The 27,650-nt window shown below is 38.5% G+C and overlaps 1 protein-coding gene across 6 annotated transcripts in view; it reads right to left on the bottom strand.

The window, feature by feature from the left end:
- Positions 1-27,650, bottom strand: part of CDC14A (cell division cycle 14A) — a 164,153-nt gene that overhangs the window by 106,099 nt on the left and 30,404 nt on the right. For all 6 annotated transcript variants that reach the window (XM_012748620.3, XM_012748612.3, XM_012748614.3 and 3 more), the window contains one exon: positions 26,652-26,744. In XM_012748620.3, coding sequence (XP_012604074.1) covers positions 26,652-26,744 — 93 coding nt within the window. The remainder of the gene's footprint in view (positions 1-26,651; positions 26,745-27,650) is intronic.

The raw sequence follows: 27,650 nt of genomic DNA, 5'->3' as shown, positions 1-27,650 counted from the left end.
AAGTGACAATACTCTTGAATATTCAATTTGGCTATCTGAGACAGTATTCTTTAATTTTGGAAGTTGATTTCCTGTTATTTGTTTAATATTTTACTTGTTTGAAAAAGAGGAAACAAATGCTGAGGACAGCCTTTCCCAGTTAGGTACTGCCACTGAAACAATATTGACATGATAGCATTGAAATTAGCATTCCAACCATTTCTGAGTCAATTAAATTTCTTCAAAATAGCAGTTTCCAGAAAACAGATGTTACTACTTGAAAATAGTCTAAAAGCACTAAGAATCGCCAAACATGGAATATTTATACAAAAAAAAAAAAAAAAAGATTTTCTTTAAAAGTTTCAGACAACCAGGTTTAGCAGACACAGAATATTAATGTTGACATTACAAAGATGTCACTATGATATGTGCTCTGGGCTCTATCTAGCTCATTAATTAGAGGTCATGCTCATGCCCTTTTCCTCAGTACCATGTAACTTAAAATTATCAGGTTTGCAAGACAACAGTTGAGAACAGGGGTGTGCAGATGTAAGAAAATATTTCTTTCTCTAATAAAGCTAACTGGTGTAGCGCACTCACTTGGTTTGAAACCACTGCTTCCTAATTGGCTTGTCCCAACATCCCCCTTTCCCATCTGAGGTTCCTCCCAGTCACCCAGTCTTATAATCCCAAAAGTCACCTTTGACTCTGGCCTCTCCTTCATTGGGCCACTCTCATCAAATCAATACCCAGACTGATTCTCTCTCCACAGTCTCTCTCAGCTAGCAGGTAGACCTAAGTTTGGGAGGCTGAAACACATCGTTTGGGGAGAGAAGAAGGAGGATACAAATATCTTTTCAAATTTTGTAAAAATTTGCCCCTTCAACAACCTTGAGAGAGGGGCCAGAGCAAGTGAGAGCCCTGACTCTTAAGTTTCATTAGCTCTCTCGTGAATCTACACTTCGCCTTCCTTTTGTGATTATCATCACCACTTCTGAATCCTTACCACCGTACTCTAGGACTAACACCATTTCTCTGCCTCCTCCTCCTGCCTGCTCCAGTGGCGCCACAGCAAGACTCTGAAGTTTCAATCCTGTTCAAAAAGCCCAGACTGCCAACACTTCACCAAGATATGGTCCTAGCCTCGCTTTCCAGGTGACTCTGTCATTGTTCATCAAATGACCCCACCCACTAACCTGGACTCCTCACCATTCCCTAAACATACTTGATACCTTCTGGCATCTGAGGGGTCCTTTTTTCTGGAATGTTCTCGCTCACCACCTCTGCCTATTAAACGTATTCCCATTTCATTAGACCTAACTCAAACACCAGCTCCATGATGCCTTTCTTCTCTAGCTCAGAACCCTTACTCTTAGGACTCCAAATACAACTATAAAAGTGAAAATGAAAATAATAAAAAACAAAAGTCATACAGTGCATACTATGTTGCCAGGCACTATTCTAGGCACTTTTCATTTGGCTCATCAATCTTCTCAATCACTATCCCCATTTCCATGTTACATGTGAACCACCATCAGTAGCTCAAGGTCACAGGGTTAGGGCACGTGGAGTCAGGCAGTCTGTCTCCCTCAGAGACACTCATAACCACTTCCTGATGGGCCCCTCACAGCTTTTTTTTTTTTTCTTTTTGAGACAGAGTCTCACTTTGTTGCCCAGGCTAGAGTGAGTGCCGTGGCATCAGCCTAGCTCACAGCAACCTCAAACTCCTGGGCTCAAGCGATCCTACTGCCTCAGCCTCCCAAGTAGCTGGGACTACAGGCATGCACCACCATGCCCAGCTAATTTTTTCTATATATATATATATATATATATTGGTTGGCCAATTAATTTCTATTTATAGTAGAGACAGGGCCTCGCTCTTGCTCAGGCTGGTTTCGAACTCTTGACCTCGAGCAATCCTCTTGCCTCGGCCTCCCAGAGTGCTAGGATCACAGGCGTGAGCCACCCGCCTGGCCCCCCTCACAGCTCTTTTGTGATTATTTTCCTTTAGACTAAAGTAGAAAGCTTCTGTAGTGCAGTACCCAAGTTTCTCCCTACGTTTATAAACCTGCCAATGCCTTCTATCAACTAGATGCTCAGTAAATGTATATCTAGTAAGTGAGCTTTAAACTTACAAAGGTAAGAGTGCATCCACCCCAGAGGGTTAATTCAGCGTAATTAATAATTAGTGAATGAGATTTTTAAAAATGTGTCACTATAACTTTAGTGGTAATGCCCAGAGGAGCTAGTAAAATTAACTTCCCAAGCCCAGTTGTATGAGAGCATCAAACCACGTAGAGTCAATTCTCCAACGTGCTACAGGACAAAGTAATAAAGAGACTGATTTAAGAAATAAAAGCTCTGGCTCAAATGATTTGTATTTGCTTACAGAAAGTATTTAGAGTCAAGGCAGACTCCCTGATCTGGATATTCATTCTCCCACCTCCCCTGTGTCTGATCTGAAGCTACACTCAGCCACTCCCAATACCTGATAAAAGGCAGCCAGCAGGAGGTAAAACAGAACACAAATCACCAGGCTTGACAGTAATTCAATCTACAAGTATTTACTTAATGCTTACAATTTGCACAGGAACTGGCATGCATATGAGGACACAAGAGAGTTTGCAACCACGTTAAGGAGCTTAAAGACATTGATAGTAAAAGCTCTAAAGCGGGTGGGGAATGGTCCCAGGTGACCAGACCTGAGCTGAGCCAGCCTTGCATCATAGTACCATTCAGATGGCCACCTCCTCCCCTTCCTTGGGATCACGGCCCGTAAACTGGGACAGGCTTGTTGGAAACCTGATAAGATCAGGCTCCTGCCTTATGTTCTCAAAGCTCTCTGCCCTTCTTCGAATTCTTACACCACTTTGTTTCTGTGGTTACTTGATTTAGTCCGTCTCCCCACCTAAGCTGTTAGGCTAATGAGAGCAAGATTTCTTCTGCATCTGCAGGACTCAACACTGTACCTGGCACATAGCACACTCTGAAAACATGTTGGATGGCTGCACAAATAGCGGGCACTTTGTGTGAGGAGAAGCACAACACAGACACAGAACACTGACCATCATCTAGAGAATAAGGCAGCAGAGTGTAGTGATTAGGCATCTGGAGGCCAGAGCCAACCTGCCCGGGTTCAAATCTAGGCTCTTTCACCTACAGGAGGCATGACATTATCTAAGCTTCTGTTTCCTTACATGTAAAGAGGGGACAGTAACTGTAACTACCTCACAAGGCTGTTTGTGGGGAAGAGTAAATGATTTAATAACATATGTCAAGTGCTCAGAATTATATCTAGCACATAGTTCTTCTATTACATGTAGCAAGGGCCCACAGAAAGGAAAACTTTGCACCCGAAATATTTTTTTCTCCTTTTCACTCCCTTATATCCATGTGAGGCTGGACTCACACTGTTTCTCTTTGTCACACCTAAGCCCTAAAGCCTATCTATGTACACAAACATCAAAGCATGAAGTTGTAAACATCCCTCATAATTGCTATATATCAAAACCATAACACAGAGACCATCATTTAGTTCAACCCTCTTATTTTAAAGTACAGACATTGACCTTACCCTCAGTTCTGCCTCTTCAAACAGCCTCCCTAGTCTCCTGGTGCCTTGGTATCAACAACCATAAAATAAATGCCACCAGCTGGTGCTTTATCAAACCCATTGTCAAAATAACAGGAGCTCCCTGAGGTGGCCATGTCCTTCTCCAACAAAGCACATGTCAACAGAAGGGAGGTAATATTACTAGTACCTTACTCATTTTCTCCTGTTTGAACTTCTCATGAACAAAAGAATAAGATTACCAAGCTGGGTTTATTTTTAGGAAAGAAAAGCAATTACCAGTTACCTGCAAAGAATGAATCACAAAAGTCCATGGAAAGAACATCTACAAAAGCACACTAAGAGGCAAGAAACTGCAAAAAGCTGAAACATAAAACTTTTAAAGTCTCTTCCTTAGCTCTCAAAACTTGTTCCTCAGACTTTTTAAATGTCAGAGCACTTAATTTATAAACTGCTTTTTCCTGAAGACATTAAGTCTTGTCATACACAAGCACAAATAAAATGTTTTCATTTTATTTTTAGCCACATATTATTCTTAATCATTTCCTCCCATTATATCCAGTGACTGAGAAAACAATATCTGTATTCAACTTTACAATTTTAAAAAAATGGAAGAAGTTATACATTTCTCAAATGTAGAGACAGTTCTTCTTTTGTTTTAATTGCCTATGGAAATAGAAATATTCAGTGTTAAACAATTACTTACAAATGAGATAGGTCAGTCAGATTACAAACCAGAAATGCAACTGTATATTTAAAATAATTTGTATTTTGCTCATTCTATTTAAAATGTCATGCTAAATAGTCTAATTAAAACAGAATAAGAATGAATGCATCTTATCTTCTACAGTCTTTGTTTGAACATATTGTAAAAGAAAGTAAGTCACTCTTCCTGTTCTTCAAGTTTTGAGTCTATTATAAATCACAGATTATGAAGTCAGCAAAATACAAGACAATGCATCTGCTTAACAAATATGGAGGATAGACTAATTATAGAATTAAAGCAGAAGCTGACATCAGGTCCCTATCTCCATTGCTTATTTCTATTTTAAAAATATTAATTTCGCATCCTTATAAGAACAAGGTCCAGAAATAACTATGCTTTTTGTTCGAGGTGATGTTTACTCTGAAATACTCATGTGACATCTAATTTGAAGTTGGGATTTGATATACAGTCAACAAGGAGCAGACTTTATTCTATGCATTTGAGAATTAGTTTGGAATAGAAATATTCTCCCACCCTTCTCATGGGTATAATTAGAATAAAACCAGTGAGAGCTCTTTGATGGGCAATTTAGGAGAATTACAGACAACATTAGCCATGTGTGTCTTCCCATATAATTTGATGGGAGCTGGCATTTTCATAATTAGCCTAAAAAGATATCCTTCCAAAAAAGACAGCTACAGCCAGGACAAATATACATCTCTTGCTAGCACTGTGTCAGTGGCACTATGGCCTTCTTTTGCCTGAGGTGAGCTCACATTCCAACAACACAGACATCACTGAGCTGGTTGTATCACATTGAAATAGCCCAACTCTCTATTAAGCAAACCAAGGAAACATCAAGCCAATGCTCTCAGCAAACAGACACCTAAAGGACCCATTAAAGGTGGAAAGGAGAAAACCTAAGTCCCTAGCCTTACACAAGCTGAGCACAGAGCTGTTATGTTACAACATGACCTCATACATCATCTATCACTCGTCATCAGAAGGCAGCCTCTATATAAAACACAAAATAGACTCACTCCTGAATATCACTTGAATAATACATACTTTCAAATGGAATAGTTTCATGTTAAAAACTCCTGGTGCTGAAGTTCACTGCTTACTTCTGAGTATAGTATGAGTCTTATTTCAAAAAACCTTCCAAATGAAGAAAGAAAAGTGAAAAAAGGTAAAAGTGTATTCTTTAAACCAATGACTGAATTTGATCAAGCTTAAAAGGCAACCAACCATCTATTTATGATGAAGAACTGATGTAGATATACTATAATAGACTATGATTCAATGTTTTAATCCTCTTAACACCTATTATCAACTACAAACAGTCCTTAACTTGCAAATAAACTATAGTCCAAAAGTGGATTTGTAAGGGATAATATTTTGAATTCTGGAAATATTTTCCCAAAGTTATAATCTTAAGATTGTAAGTTTCCTAGGCTAGTCTAAAAATGATACTATATTCCATATTATAATTAAAATCATATATCTAAAATAAAATGTAGAAGACATTATTTCAGAAACTTAAAACTAAAATAATCAAATTAAATAAGTGTGTTTGTTTTTTAAATTCTCTTCCCTCAATGCTAATACTTGAGGAAAAACTAGATTAGAAAAACATGACGAAATCAAGAATATGTTTATAAGGACTCTAAAGTAAACCTTTAATTATTTCTAATGTCTTGATTGGTACTTTGTTATATATAATTCCACTTTGAAATGCATAACTGTTCTCAATATTTGGCATTATGATTAGGATTGACTGCAAATCTAAGGAAGTGAAAGGCAGAGCAAGTATGAGAGGAGAAAGATTTTCTTATTGTAACTAGAGGGAAACAATTGGGAACAAAAGTAAACAAAAAGGTTCAAAAACTTTCCGGGTATACATAGGAGGAAGCCTACCAAACTTGCCGGGGATAGAACTCAATGAGAGTGGGTTGTTTCTCATCGACTTAAGGCAACTTAAGGCAGCCCATGATCTCCTAGGCGAAGGGAAGGAGGTAGACCAGACAACCCAAGGTATTCATTTTAGTAACTACAGCATGTATCCAAGGGACTTTAAATAAAATTGTCTTTAAAATTAAAATTTTTAAAAGCCTTTTCAAATACAGCCATCTTATTCTTTTTCAAATTTTAAGAAGTTTGTGAGATGTTATCCAAACTTCTAAGACAGAAGGCACACAGCATGTGAACTAAATCTCAGGTCTACAATCTCATAATAACTTGTAAGCCAAAGTTCTTTGAATTTACTTAAGAAAAGAAAACTAACAATGAACATCAAACAAGGAACTGGTTGTTCTCTTCCATTATTTACAAAAGATTTGCTGCTTAGAGAAAGCAGGAGAAACAAGAGTTCTGCCCACCAGTCAGATGTTTACAGACAGGATTCTGTGGCAATTTTTCTATGCATTAGCCTGAACTGTTCAAACATATGCCACATGACAGGACTGTCCTTCAAGAAGATAACAGAATTAATCACTCTTAAATGTGCACAAATTTTTTAAGTAACCATGTTCCCTATATACATTGGTTTACTAATTCTACAAATAGAATTGAAATGAGTAAAGGCAACTCCTTAAATAAAAGTAACTTAGGCCGGGCGCTGTGGCTCACGCCTGTAATCCTAGCTCTTGGGAGGCCGAGGCGGGCGGATTGCTCAAGGTCAGGAGTTCGAAACCAGCCTGAGCAAGAGCGAGACCCCGTCTCTACTATAAATAGAAAGAAATTAATTGGCCAACTGATATATATATATAAAATTAGCCGGGCATGGTGGCGCATGCCTGTAGTCCCAGCTACCCGGGAGGCTGAGGCAGAAGGATCACTCGAGCCCAGGAGTTTGAGGTTGCTGTGAGCTAGGCTGACGCCACGGCACTCACTCTAGCCTGGGCAACAAAGCAAGACTCTGTCTCAAAAAAAAAAAAAAAAAAAGTAACTTAATTCTCAGTGTAATTCTATCAATTTTTTTTAAAAAAGTAACTTTAACTCACCAACAGATCTACTGTATATATATCCAGTATACATAATATATAGGAAGTCTATCCACCTTCCTTACAGCTGCTGGGGACCTCTCTCCCATCCTGGCTAACTACTATAGGTAGACCTCACTACTTCCAGAAAACAGCCCCCCTTCACCCCTGGCCAGCAATTTTCCACCCCCATCTTTTGATCAACAACAAGACTTGCACTGAATGTTTACTAGTAGTAAGGAAAATGAGGAAGGAGAAAGGGAAAGAAGGAGATGAGCAGAGACTTCTTCACAGTTCTACATACAGATAATTCATGTCTTCACTCATCAAAGAGTTACTGGTACCAGGCACCATAGAAAATACCAAGAACAAAGCAAATATGTTCCTGACTTCATCGAGTATACCTTTGATATTTTTAGATTTTCGAATCCAGGGGGTCTCAACTTTAAGTATTACTCACAAAAACCTTTAAAGCTGTTTTAAGATATAGATATCTTTGGCTGGGTGCAGTGGCTCATGCCTGTAATACCAGTATTTTGGGAGGCTTAGGCAGGAGGATCACTTGAGCCTAGGAGTTTGAAACCAGCCTGGGCAATACGAGACCCAGTCTCTACAAAAAATTTTAAAAATTAGACAAGTGTGGGTGCACATGCCTGTAGGCCCAGCACTTTGGGAGGCAGATGTGGGAGGATTGCTTGAACCCAGGAGTTCAAGGCTACAGTGAACTATGATGAAGCCAGCGCACTCCAGCCTACACAACAGAGTAAGAGCCTGTGTCAAAAAAAAAAAAAAATTCTTTAAATAAAAGTAAATTTTAAAAACTTTTTAAAAATTAAAAAGAAAAGATATAGATATCCTGATCTCTCCTCCCTGAGATTCTAATTCACCAAATATGAGGTCAGGCCTATGGGTATTTATTATATTATATAATTATGATAGGGACCACTAAGGTACTATCCTTTTGTAAATCAATGTAGATCAATTATAAATCAATTGTAAATCAATTTAGCAGGCTAAATACCTGAATTATACTACAGAACTACAAATAACCATTATTCCCTGTAAATTAGTACAGCCATTATGGAAAACTATATGGAGGCTCCTCAAAAAACTAAAAATGGAACTACCAAATGATCTAGCAATCCCACTACCGGGCATTTATCTAAAGGAAAGGAAATCAGTATGTTGAAGAGATATCTGTACTCACATGTTTATTGTAGCACTATTCACAACAGCCAAGATATACAATCAACCTAAGTGTCCAACAGATGAATCCATAAAGAAAATGTGGTAGGTAGGTAGGTAGGTAGGTAGGTAGGTAGGTAGATAGATAGACAGACAGACAGACAGACAGACAGACAATGGAATATTGCTCAACCATAACAAAGAATGAAATCCTGTCATTTGCAGCAACATGAATGAGCCTGGAGGACATTATGTTAAGTGAAATAAGCCAGAAAGATAAATACTACACGATCTCATTCACATGTGGATGCTAATAATGTTGATCTCATAGGAGTAGAGCAAAATAGTAGTTTCTAGAGGCTGGGAAGAGGGGAGAGAAATATAGACAGAGATTTGCTAATGGATACAAAATCACAGCTATATAGGAGGAATAAGTTATAGTGCTCTATAGCACTGTAGGCTGATTATAATTAACAGTAATCTATCCTATATTTTCAAATACCTAGAAGAGAGGATTTTGAATGTTCCCAACAAAAGGGAATGATAAATGTTTGAGGTGACAGATAAGCAAAATATCCTGATTTGATCAATATACATTGTATATAGGTATTGAAATAGCATACTGTACTCCATAAATATGTATAATTATTATGTGTTAATTAAAAATAAGCTTAAATCATGTTTATTTATTTATTTAAAAAATAAATTTAAAGAAAGAAATAAATATGATTCCCTTAGCTTTAAGAGACAGGTGATATAAAAACAAAGGTCTACATTCTCAATGAAATTCCAAGACAACACCAATAGGCTTTGCCAATGTCCTTTACAGCCCATGTAACAAATCCACCTCTTAGTTCACATGTTGACCTGTAGGCACTGAGTTATATTTTAGGGACATAAATATGCAGACGATAGGGAAAGTGATAGGGAAATTAGACCATTGTGGCATAGTAGCATAAGAGAAATCTGTGAATGGTTCTGTGTTTTATGGGACAAGAAAAAAAAAAGAGAAATCTGAATCATGTAGATCATCCTATCATATAGAGCTTCAAGTGGCATTCTAAAAGATGAGTTTAAAAGGTGTTTATAGGTGCAAATCAGATCATTTCAACTCTCTAATAACTCCACACATCATGGAGACTAAAATCTAAACTCACTCTCACATGTGGGCCCAGCAGAGACCTCAGCCCTCATCACCTGCAGTCGCCTCTGCAGCGTCTGCTCTAGCCACGGTGGCTCTGCCAGGGTTCCTCATCATTCCAATGTGAAGTAGCCAGCCACTCACCAGCACCTCACCAGTGGTTTTCACTGACCTTTGATTTGCTGCCCAAGCAAAATCTAAGCTCTGCAAGGACAGGGATTTTACCTCTCTTGTTCATTGCCATATCTTTAGAGCTCAGAAGAGTGTCTGGCCCAGGTGATCAATGAATGTTTGTTCAATGAAAGAATGAACAAATGAACCAGACAGAAGGGGAGAAGGAAAGATTATTCCCCCATCAAAATGAATGCAGAGTTTTTATTAAACAGGGAAGGCTTCGGGCAACTCTCTACTTTCTCCTTTGGACTAGACTACCTGGAAAATTATTAAGTTTTGAGCTTCAGTAAGTCAGGGCCCATTTCTGTTACAACCAACCAGAAAACTCCAATTATGACAATACTCCCTGCCATTCTATATATTAGCCAATTAAGAAAAGAGAGGAGGAGGCAGAAGGAAAAACACAGCAATAGGAGAGGAGTGGTTAGAACAGAGGAAGGAGAAACGGGTGAAAATAGAAAAAAACAATAACAGAGAGGGAGAGGTACACAGGGAGAAAAGAAGTTGTGGTCGATGAGAAAAGAGGTAACTGGTGATTTCACACAATGGATGAGGGATGTCTCTGTCAGCTAGGCCTGCTAAGGGAGAGGGGAAGAGGACCAGAATACCAATGATACTGGAGGTTCTTGTCCCTGCCAGTTCTGCCTCCTGTGACAAGATACTTAATCTCTCTGGGTCATCCTCTCTCTGGGTGAGGATGAGAAGTGGAGAGGGGTGGCGGTGGCTGGCAGGGCAGGAGAGAGCCTCTCTAAGGTGTGTCTGTTCCTGCAACTCAACCAAGAATCACTGCATACAGCTCTACTAGAGCAGTTCTTCGGAGGGGAAGTTATTCTCTGGACTGCTGGAGTAGACACTGTAAAAGTCAGAGACCCTCCAATCTCATCCTGAAGTTTCTGTACTTAACCTGAGGTCTAGGTCAACCAATGTTCCTTAAAAAAAAAAAAAAAGGCAAATAAGTGAAATGGAGTTAATAGAAGGAGTCCTGTGATTCCCATTCTGGGTAAATCTCAAAATGTTAAATTGTAACAAAAGAATCCTAATCGACAACTTAAACCTGATTTCCTTTTCTGTAAAGTAAAAATACTTTCATCATTCAGTACACATGTAAAATCTAGCATCTAATATTAATACATACTTTTAAAACTATGTGCTAATGATATTAATAGCACAGCCCAATGCCAGGATATTTTAAACGTTTTGGGTTTTTTGTTTTAATTCATATATCTTAGAGGCAGTAAAACAAAATGATCTTGGGAAACTTTTAAAATGTTATCCTCACTTTGTCACTATTTCCATTACATTTCACAGATGTGTTGAGGGTGGGGAGAGAGAGGACAAAAACCTTAAAATTTGGGTAAAATATGTAGCTCACTGCCAAAACTCTAACTCACTTGCAGGAACTGAGAATTTTCTCAAAATTTCAGACATTTCTAAAGGGAACATAAATACTTTACCACATTCAAACTAATGAGATTTAAGGCTTCCCCAATTCCAAGACAGGTAAATACCCCATAATGCTATTAAGTGAGGTACAGCATATTCCTAAATTCTTTGTACATGATGGATCCATTTCCATAAGTTTTAACAAGCAGTTGATTTCAAATCAAAAGCCTTGCAGCTGGGACCTTAGAGACAACAATAAAGGCAGGGCCTAGGGGTGGAAGTGGTATGATGAAGACCCTGAGCTTGGAGTCCCTCTGCATCATTTCTTCTTTAACACAAGATTCCTTTGGGAATCAAAATTCCCTCCAGGGTTGTTTCCCTCATTCATTCCTTTATTCATTAAAATAGCAGAGATACTCATATGTGGAAGCTTTAAAAAGCTGATCTCATAAAAATAAAAAGTACAACAGAGGATACTAGAGGATGGGAGGGGTAGGAGGTGGGGGGAATAGAAAGAGATTTATTAAAGGATGCAAAATTCCAGCTAGATAGGGTAAGTTCTAATGTTCTACACCACTATAGAATGACTATAGGTAACAACAAGATATAGTCTCACATAGCTAGAAGGAGGATATTAAATATTCCCAACACAAAGAAATGATAAATGTTTGAGATGATTGGTATGCTGATTAATCTGTATCAAAACATCACTATGCATTCCTTAAATATGGATGTTATAGTCAATTAAAAAAAATAAATAAAACATTTTAAGAAATAGCAGAGAGGCACTCTGTTAGGCACTGGGGTTGCAAATATGAGTAAGAGTCATCCCTTTACTCAAGGAGCTCATTCTTATGGGGGAGAGAGTACAAAGCAAGTAACTGCAAGGAACTCTTTCTGTTAGGTAGGTAGATAGTGAGGGATTCCAGGTCCCCTAGGGACGAAAGTGGGCCCCCATCCTGGTGCCACCCCACCTTAATCCTGTCCAGAGTGACTCCCATACCTGAGGGAGGAGGTAACACCCTTCGAATCTGCCAATCAGAACTTGGTGGCCAACTGTAAAAGAATCCAAAGGACTCTCTAGCCCTCAGCCCAAGTGGGGTATAGATACCACAGAGTCTGGAAAGTGGCCTAGGAGAACAGCCAGCTTTCTGAGAGGCTCATGGGAGATCCGCATGTGTAGTAAGACTCAGGTCATATAACTCTCAACTGTCCAACTGTCAACTCTCTCAGTCCAACAAGACTGAAACCATAACCAAGCCCTTCCTTTTGACAATGGGTCTGGTCGTCATCTGTGGCATATGTATCTCACTCTGTAAACTTGTATTTTGCCCTTGCTCTATGATCCTATCTTTCTCTTCTCAATAAACCTCATTTTCATGCTTGCCTTACTTTGGTGCCTCTCGTCTTTCTTTGGCCATGAGCACACCAAGAACCATCATTTCATACCTGAAACCCGACAATTCTAATAGATCATAGTATACACAATGAATTGCAAGATAAGGGGAGAAAAACTAGGAGGAAGCCATATTCTGGGTCTGGTGGTAAGGAAATGACAAAGTGAACAGCTAGGGGTAGGAGGGTGAGTGAGGGGTAGGCAGACAAATTAAGGAAAGAAAACATCAGGAAAGGTTTATCTGAGAAGAGGATTATGGTTTTCTTAATTAACTAAGAAATTTCCCAAAGCAGGCCCACCAAATGACTCACACACCCACTCTCAAAAGAATTGTAAGTCTGATTCATCCTACAGTGTATACTCACACGGAAAAGCTTGTCTCTCTGCTCATTAATTTCAAACTATGAACCACAAATGTTTCTCCCCTATTAAATAATTCTACAAGGTACTGCAGCACCTCTAAATATTTCTTTGAGTCTGAGGTTACACTTTCCCAGCCCTACCATTTACTTTTATTACCCATGGGGTAACTACATCCCTGGCTTTAGGTCCTCATCAATTAAAAGCCTGGATTTCCATTATGAAAATTCAAAGGCCCTACAAGCATTTGTTATGGGGGACTTGGGGGAAGCAAGGCTAAGGCAGAGGAGCAACAAGAAAAAGAATTAAGAAAGACACAGGACCAGAGTGGCGCTAACATGGGAACCCAGTAATTTACGTGGACAAGGTCTAAGCTTATGAGCGTGACAACCATGTTTTGAGTACTAAAAACCTTAGGAACAGCTGAACACATAGCAACCTCAACAGCAGTTGCAGTTAGCTCCTCCTTTATTTAAAATTTCAGAAAGTACCTCTGGAGAGGGTTTTTAATGTATTAATTCACTTTCCCAAATGAGGAAAAGGCCACAATTTTACTCACTCTATCAAATTGAAAAAAAACCAGAGCATTACAGAGCTAGCTTAGCAGCACAAACTTAGAAACTAAGCCAGAGGAGCCACCAACATGAGGGACCCAGGAAAGCAGGCTCCTCAGTGCTGACCCAAGCACAGGCTTTTCTCATTCAAGGTTGTCCTAAGCTGAATAAATGCACCTTTGGCTGCCAGGAAGAAGAGATGCATATGAAAGAAATTTGAGAGCACCATAATGATTCAAATAAAAGTGAGATTAAGAAAAGATACATTTCAAAAGATTATTGAAAGGCTTAAGACAAACTCAGCTTGTCCTAAGAACCAAGTAGCAACTGAATTAAACAAACAAACAAAAAAGATCTGAAGCCAGATGTACATCTTGATAGAGATAAGAGCCTCTGAGGAGTTCAGAACACTTTCAGTTTTCCTTAAGCTGTTCACGTTAACTGTAGACTAACCCAGATGGGCCGAACAATCACCTGCACATTCAGTGCCAAAATCGATGCCCTAAAAAACATGTAAATACCTTTTGGATCTAAGCACAGTAGGTAGATTCTCCAATGGCTGTGTTTTGCAACCTGCAGGTCACAACCCATTAGTGAGTAGAGAACTCAATTTTATGGGTAAAGACAATTTTTCAAAATAAAATAGACCAGAGTATAAAATGTCAGTATTCTTCACACACTGTTAAGGTAAAAATGCTTTCATGGACCTTTTATTTCAATTATCCATGTGATGGGTGTGTGTACGTGTACTAAGCTATAATGTTAAGTGTGTATCTTATAGTGGATTACGGTGAAAAAAGCTTGAAAAACTCTGTCCTGAGATACTAGCCCAACCCACTCCAAGCCACCCTTGATTCTGCTATTTCCCATCCCTCCTTACACTTAGACCTTCCCTAACACATCGACAGACACCACCAATATAAGAAGAACTGCTATTGTACTTGGTTGGTACACAGAAGTATCTTGGGTGTTAGCGCCATTAACCAGAATGAAAGCTCAGATGCTACCTGGACAAACTGAATGACTAATGTGTTTGAAACACTACTATACTGCTTTTCTCTTTTCTTTCTTTTTTTTTTTTTTTAAGACAGAGTCTTGCTCTGTTGCTGAGCCTAGAGTGCTACACCCTCCAACTCCTAGCTCAAGTGATGTTCCTGCCTCAGCTTCCCAAGTAGCTGAAACTACAGGCAGCATGCCACCATGCACAGCTAATTTTTCTATTTTTTTGTAGGCATGGGGTCTCACTCTTGCTTGGGCTGGTCTCTAACTCCTGGCCGCAAGCAATCCTCCTACCTCTGGCCTCCCAAAGCGCTAAGATTACAGGTCTGAGCCACCTCACCCAGCCTATAACACTGCTTACTAACTGGAAAATTCTATCCTTCCACACTATATGTCACTTTTAATCTTCTGCAGACTATTACGGTTTAGATGCAGTGTATTGTCCCAAAACTAGCAGTGCTCAGTTACATCCTGTCACTGGATAAAGCTCCCAGCTAGGAACTTAGGGATCTGGATTCTCATCTTTCTCTTCACTAAGTGGGTTTGATGTTGGACAAAGGTACTCAACCTCTCTGGGTTCAGATTCTCCAACTGAAACATGAGAAAGAAGAACTGGAGCAGGGTTCCTCCTAGTGAGTTTCCTGTGGAGATATTTCAGCATTCCTGCAAAAGTGGGTCTATTTTTCTTTTTAATTAACATGTTTATTTTTAAACTAAGAGAAAACAGTAGACACAACAAATGCATTCAGTATCAAATTTTAGGCCAGGCACGGTGGCTCATGCCTGTAATCCTAGCACTCTGGGAAGCCGAGGTGGGCGGATTGCTCAAGGTCAGGAGTTTGAAACCAGCCTGAGCAAGAATGAGACCCCGTCTCTACTATAAATAGAAAGAAATTAATTGGCCAACTAACATATAGAGAAAAAATTAGCTGGGCATGGTGGCGCATGTCTGTAGTCCCAGCTACAGGCTGAGGTAGTAGGATTGCTTGAGCCCAGGAGATGGAGGTTGCTGTGAGCTAGGCTGATGCCATGGCACTCACTCTAGCCTGGGCAACAAAGCAAGACTCTGTCTCAAAAAAAAAATAAAGAAATATATCAAATTTTACCATGGTGCAATTATCAGGCAGCCAAATAATCTCATTTTGCATAAAAAGTTAAAAGAATCACCTTCAGTTTCTGTATATATTCTAGTAAATAGTTCATTGATTAAGAAGCCTGTGCTCTGCACAGGGAATATGTGTAAATGTGAGCCTGCTCTGCCCAGATACTTGTATAAAATTGAACACTGATGGCCCCCACTCGGGTGAATGCCAGCTGAAGCCCAGGTGCATATGTACAGGACATGCTGTCAGTCACATCAAGCACGGTTAACACACTTCAAGTCACACTCCGATAATGGATAACGTCTTCAGGGCTTTGAGTGCCTCTTTTCTGAAATTTTTTTTCCCATAATGAATGCACATAGTTAATTTTTTTTTTTTTTTTTTTTTTGAGACAGAATCTCACTCTGTTGCCTGGGCAAGAGTGCCGTGGCGTCAGCCTAGTTTAAAGCAACCTCAAACTCCTGCGCTCAAGCAATCCTCCTGCCTCAGCCTCCCGAGTAGCTGGGACTACAGGCATGCACCACCATGCCCGGCTAAGTTTTTCTCTATATATTTCTATGTTGGCCAATTAATTTCTTTCTATTTTTAGTAGAGATGGGGTCTCGCTCTTGCTCAGGTTAGTTTCAAACTCCTGACCTTTAGCGATCCACCCGCCTCGGCCTCCCAGAGTGCTAGGATTACAGGCATAAGCCACCAGGCCTGGCCCATAGTTAAAATTTTTAAAGATTCAACTCTGATTAAAAATTTTCTAGCATTCTTCTTTTAAGCATTTGAATTACTTTTACTGAAAATTATCCCGAGTCTGCAAGAATGGCTGCTAAAAAAATTGCTGACATTTGTTAGCAACTACTCATATGTATATAAACAAGGATTTTCATCTGTTTAGAAAAACAGAAATTATGCTGGAGCTAAAATTAAGATTATCATCCATAATACTAATTTCAAATGTTTGTGTTAATATGTACAGTATTAATGTATACAGTAGAACAAATTTAGTTCTATATAAAACATCTTGTTTTACTCAGTAACTTTAAGAAAATTAATAAATGCCTCAAAACACTGTGATTCTTGCTGTTATTTTTACAATTAGTACCGACTTCATAATTTATGCTTAAGCACTCCAGCTTTTAAATTACTCCATATTAAACTTCCACTAAACTGTGGAAGATAATCAACTAAGACTTATTGATCAGGTAAACATCTAGTCATTCATTCCACAAAGACGTATTATGCACTCAGGATGTGTCAGTCTATTCTAGATGCTGGGGTTATGGTGGGGAACAAGACAAAGTTCCTTCCCTTAAAGGGAGAGATAATAAACAGGTAAATAAATAATTTCAAGTGCTAAAAAAGTACATCCCCTTAACTCACTATATAAATTTAGCAGATGTAAGTTTTTTTCACATAGAAAGTATATGTTATTCCGATAAGATTCAGAAATTTGTAAATAAACTACTGTAAGCATACATAGTACATCACTACTAAATATATAGCACTAAATACAATGAATGTGTGTAACTATAAATGTCTTGATAAATTTGAGAGTTTATCTACACACATAGGAAGCTTGTTATCAGAATGCCAAAAGGAAAAAGAGAAAAGAAAAAAACACTGAAAAGATTTATGCAGTTTAACTTGAGAAACAAACCTTCCACAAAAATGAAAAGCAAACAGCTAATTTACCTAGCCCACAGCTAAATGAAATATGCAAGCAGAGCTGATTAAGAGATGTTATTGCTCTACTCATATGCAGAAGACTAACAGAACTCCCAATCTCAAAGAGTATGAAATTGAAAATGCTGTATGATTTTAGGGAGCCTGTTCTGTTTTAAAGCCACAAAAAACACAAGCCTACAAGGATAAAAGACTGTGTGACCCATTTACAGGCATTATTACAAAAAGGTTCTTACTGATCAAACTATGAAAGGAAGGAACTGAAAACAGGAAAGTGCCCTGCCCTAGCCCTGCACCACCCCTCCCTTCCTCTCCAAAAATTTCTATAGCAGTAGCAATCGCTGTTAGATTTACCAAGAAGACACAGAGAAGGATAACAGAACACTAGTAGCTGGCATCCATTATATTAATATGACTGTTTTAAAAAATATTTAAAGTAAATGCCTTTATTATTTTGAACAACCATTTTTCTTGATAATTTTACCTCTATATGACATTTTTTTAATCTACAAATTTTAATGACAATTTAAAGTAGTTCTGAAATCACAATTTATGGATAAATTGAGTTAGAGAATAAGAAAAGTAACATACGTGGTCCAAACAAAAAGAAAAACAAATTCACAGTTAATTGACCAGGTATATCAATGTCCACCAGTGATTTAAATACATACACACTCTAACCACTTTTATTTTGCTTTAATTTTAATTAGCGATAAGGTTTTGCTCTGTTGCCCAAGTTGGAGTACAGTGGCACGATAATAGCTCATTGTAGCCTTGAACTCCTCGTCTCAAGCAATACTTCCACCCCCCGAGTCTCCCAAGTAGCTAGGGGTACAAGCACTAATGTGCCACCACACCCAGTTATTTTTTTTTTTACTTTTTTTTAGAGATAAGGGCTCATCATGTTGCCCAGGCTGGTCTCCAACTCCTGCCTCCAGAGATCTTTCCACCTGGACCTCCCAAAGTACTAGAATTACAGACCTGAGCTACCATGCCCAGCCTCTGACCATTTTTAAAGAATATTGTTCTGAATATAACTTTCTGAATAGGTAGCAGACAGCTCAGTGTTGAATAATCAATAGGTCCATTATCAGGAGTTCCAATTAAGCATCTTTGTATATAGGTATACAGAAGTACTTATTAATATAGCATTTTGACGAGTAACAGAACTTAAGGTCTATAGACTTCCTAATTTATCAAGGAAACTTCAAATGATGGGCATGATTTCTAGTGGTCTGCATCTATTAATAGAAGTTAGAGACAGGTAAATGACTTCCTTTTTTAAAGGAAAGAAACTAATTGCCACTTTTCAACTTTTAAATGGTCCAATTACAGGAAACAAATTTAAAACACGAACCATTCAAAGTTAGTAAACCTATAAATAAAACTACAAGAATAAACCTCATTAATCAAAAACATGATTAGTAAAACAATGAGGTAGCATTTTTCACCAATTAAATTTCTAAAATTATAATGCTCATTCCCAATATGCAAAGGTATATGAAACTGAAAATTTCACATACCAAATTTAGTATAAACTAGCTTAAATATAACATTATACCCCAAGAGCCTTATAAATGCTGATTTTTAAAATCTATGAATCCTACTTCTAGGATTTTTGTCTTTAGAATTAGACAAAAATCTATAAAAAGAAAGATTTATAATGCAGAAGATGTTTGTCACATTATAAAAATTTTTGAAGGAAATCTAAAATGTTAAACAAGTGATGTTATACCCTCTAAATGGAATATTATTAATATTTGATCATCTGAGTAGCAAATGGCAAAACATGTGGGCTAAGTGTTAAAAAGCTCACAAAATTACACTGCAATTACATCTAAAAAATAGTTCAGGTTTAGAGTGATGTAACTATAGAAGAATTTTCTGACTTTTCTTTATAATGTAGTTATGCCACTTTTTAAAGTTTTTTTTTTTTATTTTTTCTGAGGATATTGAAGTCTTAAAAAGTTTTTAATCATAAGGAAAAAAAAAGACCCCATCTTCTCATTAAATTTCCCCTTTTCATACTAGATTTTTAAAACAAAATAAAAAATTTAAAATAATCAATCTTCTCTCAACCAAAAGAAACATCATCCTCACCTTCATGCTATTCCCCCTGTCTGACAGTCCCTTACCACTTGGCTTGCTGGGACTGGCCATCTTGACCCTTCCCTCTCCCCAGGTTTGACTCCAGGCCTCCTCCACACCCACACCAAAAGGCAGGGGAGTCATTCATTCACCTTAGTATCCTCAACTCCTAGAGCAAGGCCTGTTTTGTATGATAACAGCTTGACAAACATGTGTTGAATGAATTCACAATTATCCAAATTTGCACCTACTGCACATTTCACAATTATCTATTGCTCATCTGTGCCCCATTTGAAGCTAGACATTGTTTTTTCCTTTTTCTTTTCTTTTTTTTTTTTTTATTCCCCAGGGCCTACCACAGTGCCAGCCAGGGCTCATAGGAGCTAAATATTTACTGAGCTAATGAATACCTAACTACACATCTCACAAATAAGAAACTCATCAGGTTTAGTTCTTCCTTTAAAATGCAAACAACATGGGGGAGGGGGTTCACAATCACACCTTCCAGTGAATCACACTAAGCAATAATCAGATTAGCAGCAGTTGAGTACTACTGAGCCAAGGAAGGATTTAAGCCTAAAATGGGATGGTCAGGGGGAAATACACAGACAAAAAGTGAGGAAGCGGCCATCAGATCTTCAGGGGGTAGCCTAAGTGTCTGAGCCCAAAAGGGTAACAGGAAGTAGGAGATTGGCTCAGAAAACTTTTTGGAAGGCCACACAGCTTCCCTGCCCAGAACAACTAGACATTCCTAAGTGCATACAATGCCAGACACTGCACAGATGACACCTTTACATGCGTGACCTCCTTTAGTCCTCACTACAACTAAAATAGTGTGCTGTTATCCCTGTTTCAAAGATGAAAAACATCAGAGTTTGGATAAGTTCAATAACTTGCTCAGGACATACAACTAAGAGCTGGACTCGAAGGTAAGGGAGCCTGCGGCTATGTTAAAGTCACAGCTCTCAGCCACCATGCCAGATGGAAAATGGCTTCTTTGCAATCAGCCATAGACATAGGAGTACAGCTTTAGGCCATTTAAGTACTCAACAAAATAAATGGCAGATGCAGACTTGCTTAGAAAGTCTATAAACCTCAGCCATGTCATCCTCAATTCAGACATGACATGTGGTTCAGGCTAGTCTCAGTTAATGCATAATGTAGACCTCTCATTTAGCAAGGTGAGGACTTAGCAAGTGGGTTAAAGAAAATGCAATGTGGTTACCACCTCTGTTTAAGCTTCCTCCACACAGCTGAAAAGAGAGTCTTAATTCTTTAAACCCTGAACTTAATTTTCTAAGCTAAACAATCACATTTATTTTAATTTCTCCTCATTCATATGATTTCCCAATTCTTCAGTCATCATGACCTAATCTAAATTCTCCTGGACTGTCTTGCCATAGGCCTGTGAATTGAAAGTGACAGAGTATAATAATGCAGGTACTGGTGAGGAGTTGGTCTTTATGCACATGGCAAGAACCTAATTAATTCACACTCAAGATCTTTAAAAGCTATCTTCTTCAAATTCACATGAGAGTGTTTAGGATGCTATAATGATCTAACCACCCTAACTCTAAAATTGCACTGAGTATTGCCCTAGAAGGGAAATACTTTTCTGGCAAAGTAGGTCTTAAACCTGAGCCCTCCATTTTAAGAAGCACAATGTCACAGCTTAGGGACTTCCTTAAAATGGGTACCTATCATCTGTTAAGTGCCACTGTAATCTCTGGTGGTCACATCACTCCAGCAACCCTGGCTTTAAGATCACCCCATCACTCCAACAACCCTGGCTTTAAGATCACCCAAAGAGAAGGGTTTCCTTCTCCCTGGATTCCCTACTGAACATGATGGTCTATATTTTATCTCCTTAGACCCTCACAACAGCCCTATGAGATGAAGCATAGTAAGGCTTTCCTCCACTTAGATGTAAAGAAACAGGAACACAAAAGCTTCTGTGAAATACCTGAAGTCATCTTCTAACAAAGAAACCACAAGCAAAGCCCTGACTCTGTAGGCACATCATATTTGCTACATGATGGAACACACAAAAGTGAGGTATGGTGATGGCTGTGTAAACTAGGATAAAATTTTAAGGCTCACCCCCCACCGGCTGACTGAATGGACCCCCTCAGTGGCCAAAGGAATATCCTAAAATTAAATTCTCTGCCAGGAGGAGGGAAGTCAGACATGCCTTATGCCCCCCCCCCCGCAAGACAAACCTGCAGGTCCTCAATTTACACAACAAATCTATGTCCAGTGGATTATCTCTGATAACAGCTCCTTATGTTAAAACATTTCAGGCCTTTAGACAAAGCTTCATGTCTTTTACAAGCCAAAGAAACTTTAAACCCACCTATAACCTGTAAGGCCCCCCCCACTTCGAGATGTCCTACCTTTTTGGGCCAAACCAATGTATGCTTCCTATGTAATGATTGATGACTTTACCTGTAGTCCCTGCCTCCCTAAAATGTATAAAACCAAACTGTAACCTAACCACATCGAGTTCACTTGCTCAAGACCTGTTGGGAGTGGCTCTGTCTGGGTCATGGTTCCCAAATTTGGCTCAGAATAAATCTCTTTAAAATTATTTTACAGAGTTTGGCTTTTTTTCCGTTGACAGCTGCCCAACAACATGCAAGTACTTAATACCACTGAAATGTACACTTAAAAATGATTAAGATAGGAAGGTTTATGTTATGTGTATTTTACCACAATAAAAAATTGAGAAAATACAAGTTTATTAAAAACAAAAAAGGAAAGAAAAGAAAAAGCAAGGTAGTGATATGACGTTGTATACCAGGTACTACCATTGGTCTATAATCTTGGCTTTGATCATTAGCACAGTTGGCCTGTCATTAGCACAAATACTCTGGTAATGGAGAAGACATCACTTTATATTTTATGTCCAACTTGATCTTTTTCAGAGGAGTTTCCCATATATTGCCTGCTTTCTTTCTTATTTTCTCATCCCATTATTTATTCATTCAGTGGACATTTAAAGAGCACCTCTTTGTGCCAAGCACTGCTCTAAGCAGATACTCAGTGTTCAAATACTAAATAGTTCCATACCAGTTGGTAAATAGCTGCTGCCCACAGTATCCCATCCCACTCCACACTGGCAACCCTGATCTCTTCCTTGGGACCCCACCCCCACCCTAGACTTGCCCATGGTTAGCAAAGCAGGAAGCCTCCAGGATTCTGCCCCCCCTCCCCCCCCCACCCCCGCCACCTTCCAATTTAATTGGTGAATACCTAGGTCTAACCCCTTGTTAAATATTTTATCACCCTCTAGATATAACAATGAACAAAACAGACAAGGTCCCTACCCTCAGGTCTGGAAAAGAGATAATGAGTAAGTAAAAATATAAACAAACAAGGTAATAGTAGCATGCTGTAAAGAAAATAAAACAGTAAAGGGCTAGAGAGTGACTAGGGGTGAGGGTTACAGGGTGGAATTTGAGAGAAAAATCTCTGAGATGAACACATTAGAAGGAACCAGGCATGCAAAGTTCTGAAGAACATTCCAGATAAAAAGCAGAAATATCAAGGCCCTTTGGTGGCAGCAAGCATAGGATGTTCATGGTTAGAAGGCCAGCGTGATAAGAACATCTCAAGCAAGGAGATCACAGAGTAGACAGAGTCAGATCAGAAAGGATCTTCATGGCATTAGTAAGGAGAATAAATTTTATGCCAAGAAGAGTGAGCAATCATTAGACAGATCTATGGGTAATGACGGAATCTAATTTATATTTTTAAAAGATTACTCTGATAATTGTGTGGCAACTAAATTAGAGGGAAGCAAGAATGTAAAAAAGAAGATAACATATAAAGCTGTAGTGGTTATCCAGGTAAAACGATGACAGTGGCTTGGGCTACGTGATAGCAGTAGAGATGGAAAGATATATTCTGATTCAGTACATGATTCAGAGGTAAAGCTGACCAAACTTATAAAAAAGTATAATGTGGGATGAGGAAACAAAAGAAATCAAAATGACTATGTCTTCTGATGTAGCAAGTCACTGATGGTGGCCCATTTACTACAAAGAGAATGACTAGGGGAATAAATAGATTTGGAGAAAGAAAGAATAAAAATTCCTGTTTTTCCACAATAAATTTGAGATATCATTTATATATATAACGTGGAGCTATCAAACAGGCAGTTGGATATTTGATCTTCATAATAATCCTGTGAGGTAGATAAGGAAACCCTGGGATCATCCAAATTTTACAAATGAGAAAAATAAGGCTCAGAGAGAAAGGCTTGTTTTAATACATAATATTTTTATTAGTCAATGTCCTTTGAGAGAGGGCTGATTATACATTTTTAAAAGAGGAACAGTTTCACTGTTAAGAACTTCTCTCTGATAAAACACACCTACCTAGTTTGCTCCATATAGGCTATACTGCTGATCCAAAGGTCCTTTACATCCAGAGAAGATTGCCCTATTTTGAGACTTATACAACTAGAAACATTTAACATATGTGACATCTAACTGAGATGTATGAAGGATGCACATAATTGACTATCTTCTTAACTGTATCAACAATTAAAGTACACATGATATGAAGCATAAAATTCTCTTTAAAAATAGACCATAATTCTTAGTTTCTTCTTTATTCAGAGTTTGTGTCAAAAAGCTTTCTGGGGAATGCATTTCTAAAATTAGAAAAGAAAATCAATCTGGAAATGACCAATACGAGAATAATCACTTTACACTGCTTCTCAGGACTTTAACTGGTGTGGAAGACAAGCTCATGCTGTGCTCAGCACTTCTTCCACCACGCTGGGACTGCTTGTTTTCCCTTTGGTTGCTTTAAAGTAATGGAAACTTCTGCATTAGAAGACACATTTTATCACAGAGTATTTTATCACAAGCTCAATACATTTGTAACTAAAATTCCTTTCAAAATTCTAGAGGTAGCCTGCTGAAAGACCCACACCAAACAAAACAGGAAGAATAAGAGTTAAAAAGGAAAGAAGAAAGAGAAAGGTTGAGAGAGGGAAAGAGGGAAAAAGAAATGAGAAGAACAGCAGATGACCTCTTCTTGATGGCAATCCTTTATGACAAAGGATCCACAAATAACATGTTCACAAAGCACTACAAACCCCTGCAGGAAAGACATGCTTGTTTATAAAGCATGAATCGAGAGATGATACACGCTGTCTATATTTTAATCACAATGTCAATTATGAGTTACAAATAAATAGCAATTATCAATGTAAAGTAAAAAGCACACCCGCTTACTTCAGCTTATCAGCACTTCACGGAACCTTCATGCCTTTTCATGTGTGCTCTTAAAATAAAAGCAATAGCCTGGCTGGCACTACAAATAATCCTAGTATCCTAAGAATTGGAAGGAAATGTGGGAGTCATTACATCCAACCCTCTCATTTTACAGATAAGGAAACTAAGTAAAGCTAAGAGAGATAAAGTCCATCATCACAGAGACCCTTCAGGATGAAAAACTTAACTTTTCTGATTCTTAGCAACTGTTCTTTGTACTATACCATGCTATCAACTACAGGGCAAAAAAGCAACAGTCCCACAAGGAATGGCCCAAGGTTTTGCTGCAGCCAGGTCAAGGGAGGATAAGTGGGCAGAGATGGGTTCCTCAGTGCTAGAAGCAAGGCCCCGGCCCCAGCCTCAGCCTGGCTGACAGCCTGTCACTCTTCTCAGCCTCACCCTGCAGCAGTTGACAGCCTTTCCAACAATACCGCTGGGCTTTCTTCACCCGGAGCTTTAGGTTTGATGTGGCAGAATTTGATGTCTAGTAGCTGGTGCCCCTTCCCTCAAGGTCGTTAGAATAAGGCCCTTGAAACGCCATACAGCAGTGTTGCTTCGAAGGCACCAGAGGATCACAGGCCCTCCCCAATGAGGGGAAATGACACCTCTCTTCTCCAACCTTTATACCAGCATACTACTAACTGGATAACACACACATCCCTGAAAAGATATTATAGGCTGCAAGTATGTTTTAGCCCTGATGGTTTCTACCTTCTATGTTTTTGCTCAATCCCAGCATATATAGGAAATTCCAGAAACATCCACTTCAAAACTCTCTAGCATGGGTCATGTGGAATTCATATTGACATTTTAGTGCAGGCAGAGAACAAAATTTCTAATCAAAATTATTTTCTAAAAAGTCTTATCTAGTTATTAGGGAGGCTATAATATACGCAAGATTTATACTGTTTGCCTATTATTGCAAACATTTGCAAAGATGAATGAATGGATGATAAAAATAATAACAATCCTCCACTATAAAATCTAGGATTTCCTCTTCTCCCAAAAAAGGAACCACTCAACTGTCTTTAAAAATCTTCCATAGGCCGGGCGCTGTGGCTCACGCCTGTAATCCTAGCTCTTGGGAGGCCGAGGTGGGCGGATTGCTCAAGTTCAGGAGTTCAAAACCAGCCTGAGCAAGAGCGAGACCCCGTCTCTACTATAAATAGAAAGAAATTAATTGGCCAACTGATATATATATAAAAAATTAGCCGGGCATGGTGGCGCATGCCTGTAGTCCCAGCTACTCAGGAGGCTGAGGCAGAAGGATCACTCGAGCCCAGGAGTTTGAGGTTGCTGTGAGCTAGGCTGACGCCACGGCACTCACTCTAGCCTGGACAACAAAGCGAGACTCTGTCTCAAAAAAAAAAAAAAAAAAATCTTCCATAATGGCCAGGCACTGTGGCTCACGCCTATAATCCTAGCACTCTGGGAAGCTAAGGTAGGCAGATTGCTCAAGGCCAGGAGTTCGAAACCAGCCTGAACAACAGCAAGACCCCGTCTCTACTAAAAATAGAAAGAAATTAATCGGCCAACTAAAAATATATAGAAAAAATTAGCCGGGCATGGTGGCACATGCCTGTAGTCCCAGCTACTCGGGAGGCTGCAGCAGAAGGACTGCTTGAGCCCAGGAGTTTGAGGTTGCTGTGAGCTAGGCTGATGCCACAGCACTCTAGCCTGGGCAACAGAGTGAGACTCTGTCTCAAAAAAAAAACTTCCATAATATTATACTTTATTCATATTCATACACACACAGACACACACATATATGTATTTTTTTCCTGGAAATGGCTCTGTTAGACACTCTTTTTATTAAAACACCTATAACAACTGTGGAATCCAAGGTACACATTGCAATTCCAAGATTCTCTCACTGACTACTAGAAAATAAAATCTAGACTATAAACACCCCATCAACACTAGTCCACATTTTCCACCCCAGATCAATTTCCAGACTGCTAATAATCTCCACCATCTCCCAATCCCACTGAAAAAGTGACCTGGATTTTATTTGACAGCATTGGCATTTCACTGGCCTGATTATAGAAAATAATTATGAAGAAAATACTTACAGCATAGGCACCTATCAAAAATGCTGCATTTGCTCTTTTCCGTTGGTCAAAACAGGTGTAGTGCACTATTTTCTTTCTTGATAAACTGTATGACTAGAAAGATGAGATAAAGAAGGGTTAGAATAACCATAGAAACAACGTTAAAATACACACAAGACAAATATCATCTCTTAAATTTCAAGATGTGTCACAATGTGTAAACTTTAATCACTTTCAACTTTAATTTCTATGGCATCTGGACATGAGCATTGGGGGGTGGAGGATTACTAGCTCAGACTTCTTAGAGCCCAATTATGATATAAGAATCAATATAACAAATATTTTTCTTTCCAAGAAAAGAAATTCATATAGTGAATAACAATTACATTATTGGCATCTCTATTAGCAGGAATCATTTTTTATGATTTAATCTTGATCTTATATATAAAATCTATTTACCCCTTTTTACTCCCTATGTGCCACTCCTACTCCCAGGAAAGTTACCTATATTTTCTATATTGTACAGTTTGTTTTTAAAGGTGTCAACCAGTCTATCGTCTTCTAAATTTTTTTCATTTTTAGAGACCAATATTAATATTTCCTTTCTAAGATGTTCTATAATAATCCCCTTTTAATTATCTGAAAATCTGAAAATAAATGGTTAACAGAAAAGATGAACCATCAGAAGAACTATATTAACAAACAGTTTAATAGAATACAATATCCATATATTAAATTCATGGATTCAAACAAAAAGTTATTAAGCACCTGCTGTATGCCAAGCAATATGCTGCATGCTCAGGTATTTAACTAAATCCAAAATAATCAACATGGTATGCTGTATACATGCTAAACAAGAAAAGTAGTAACAGAAAAGATCTGTTAAAATGAAACCAAATTATAAATCAAAACTCAAATAAATATAAGACAATGAAAACATAGACACAACTCAAAGACATTTGTTCAATTTCCTCCTATTTCAAAAGTTGTGGTATGTTGACAAATGGTTTTCAAAATATA

Source organism: Microcebus murinus, chromosome 2, assembly GCF_040939455.1.
Source record: "Microcebus murinus isolate Inina chromosome 2, M.murinus_Inina_mat1.0, whole genome shotgun sequence".
NCBI classification, from domain to species: domain Eukaryota; kingdom Metazoa; phylum Chordata; class Mammalia; order Primates; family Cheirogaleidae; genus Microcebus; species Microcebus murinus.
Note: the sequence above shows the minus strand (reverse complement) of the source record. Positions and strands in the feature narration are given on the sequence as shown.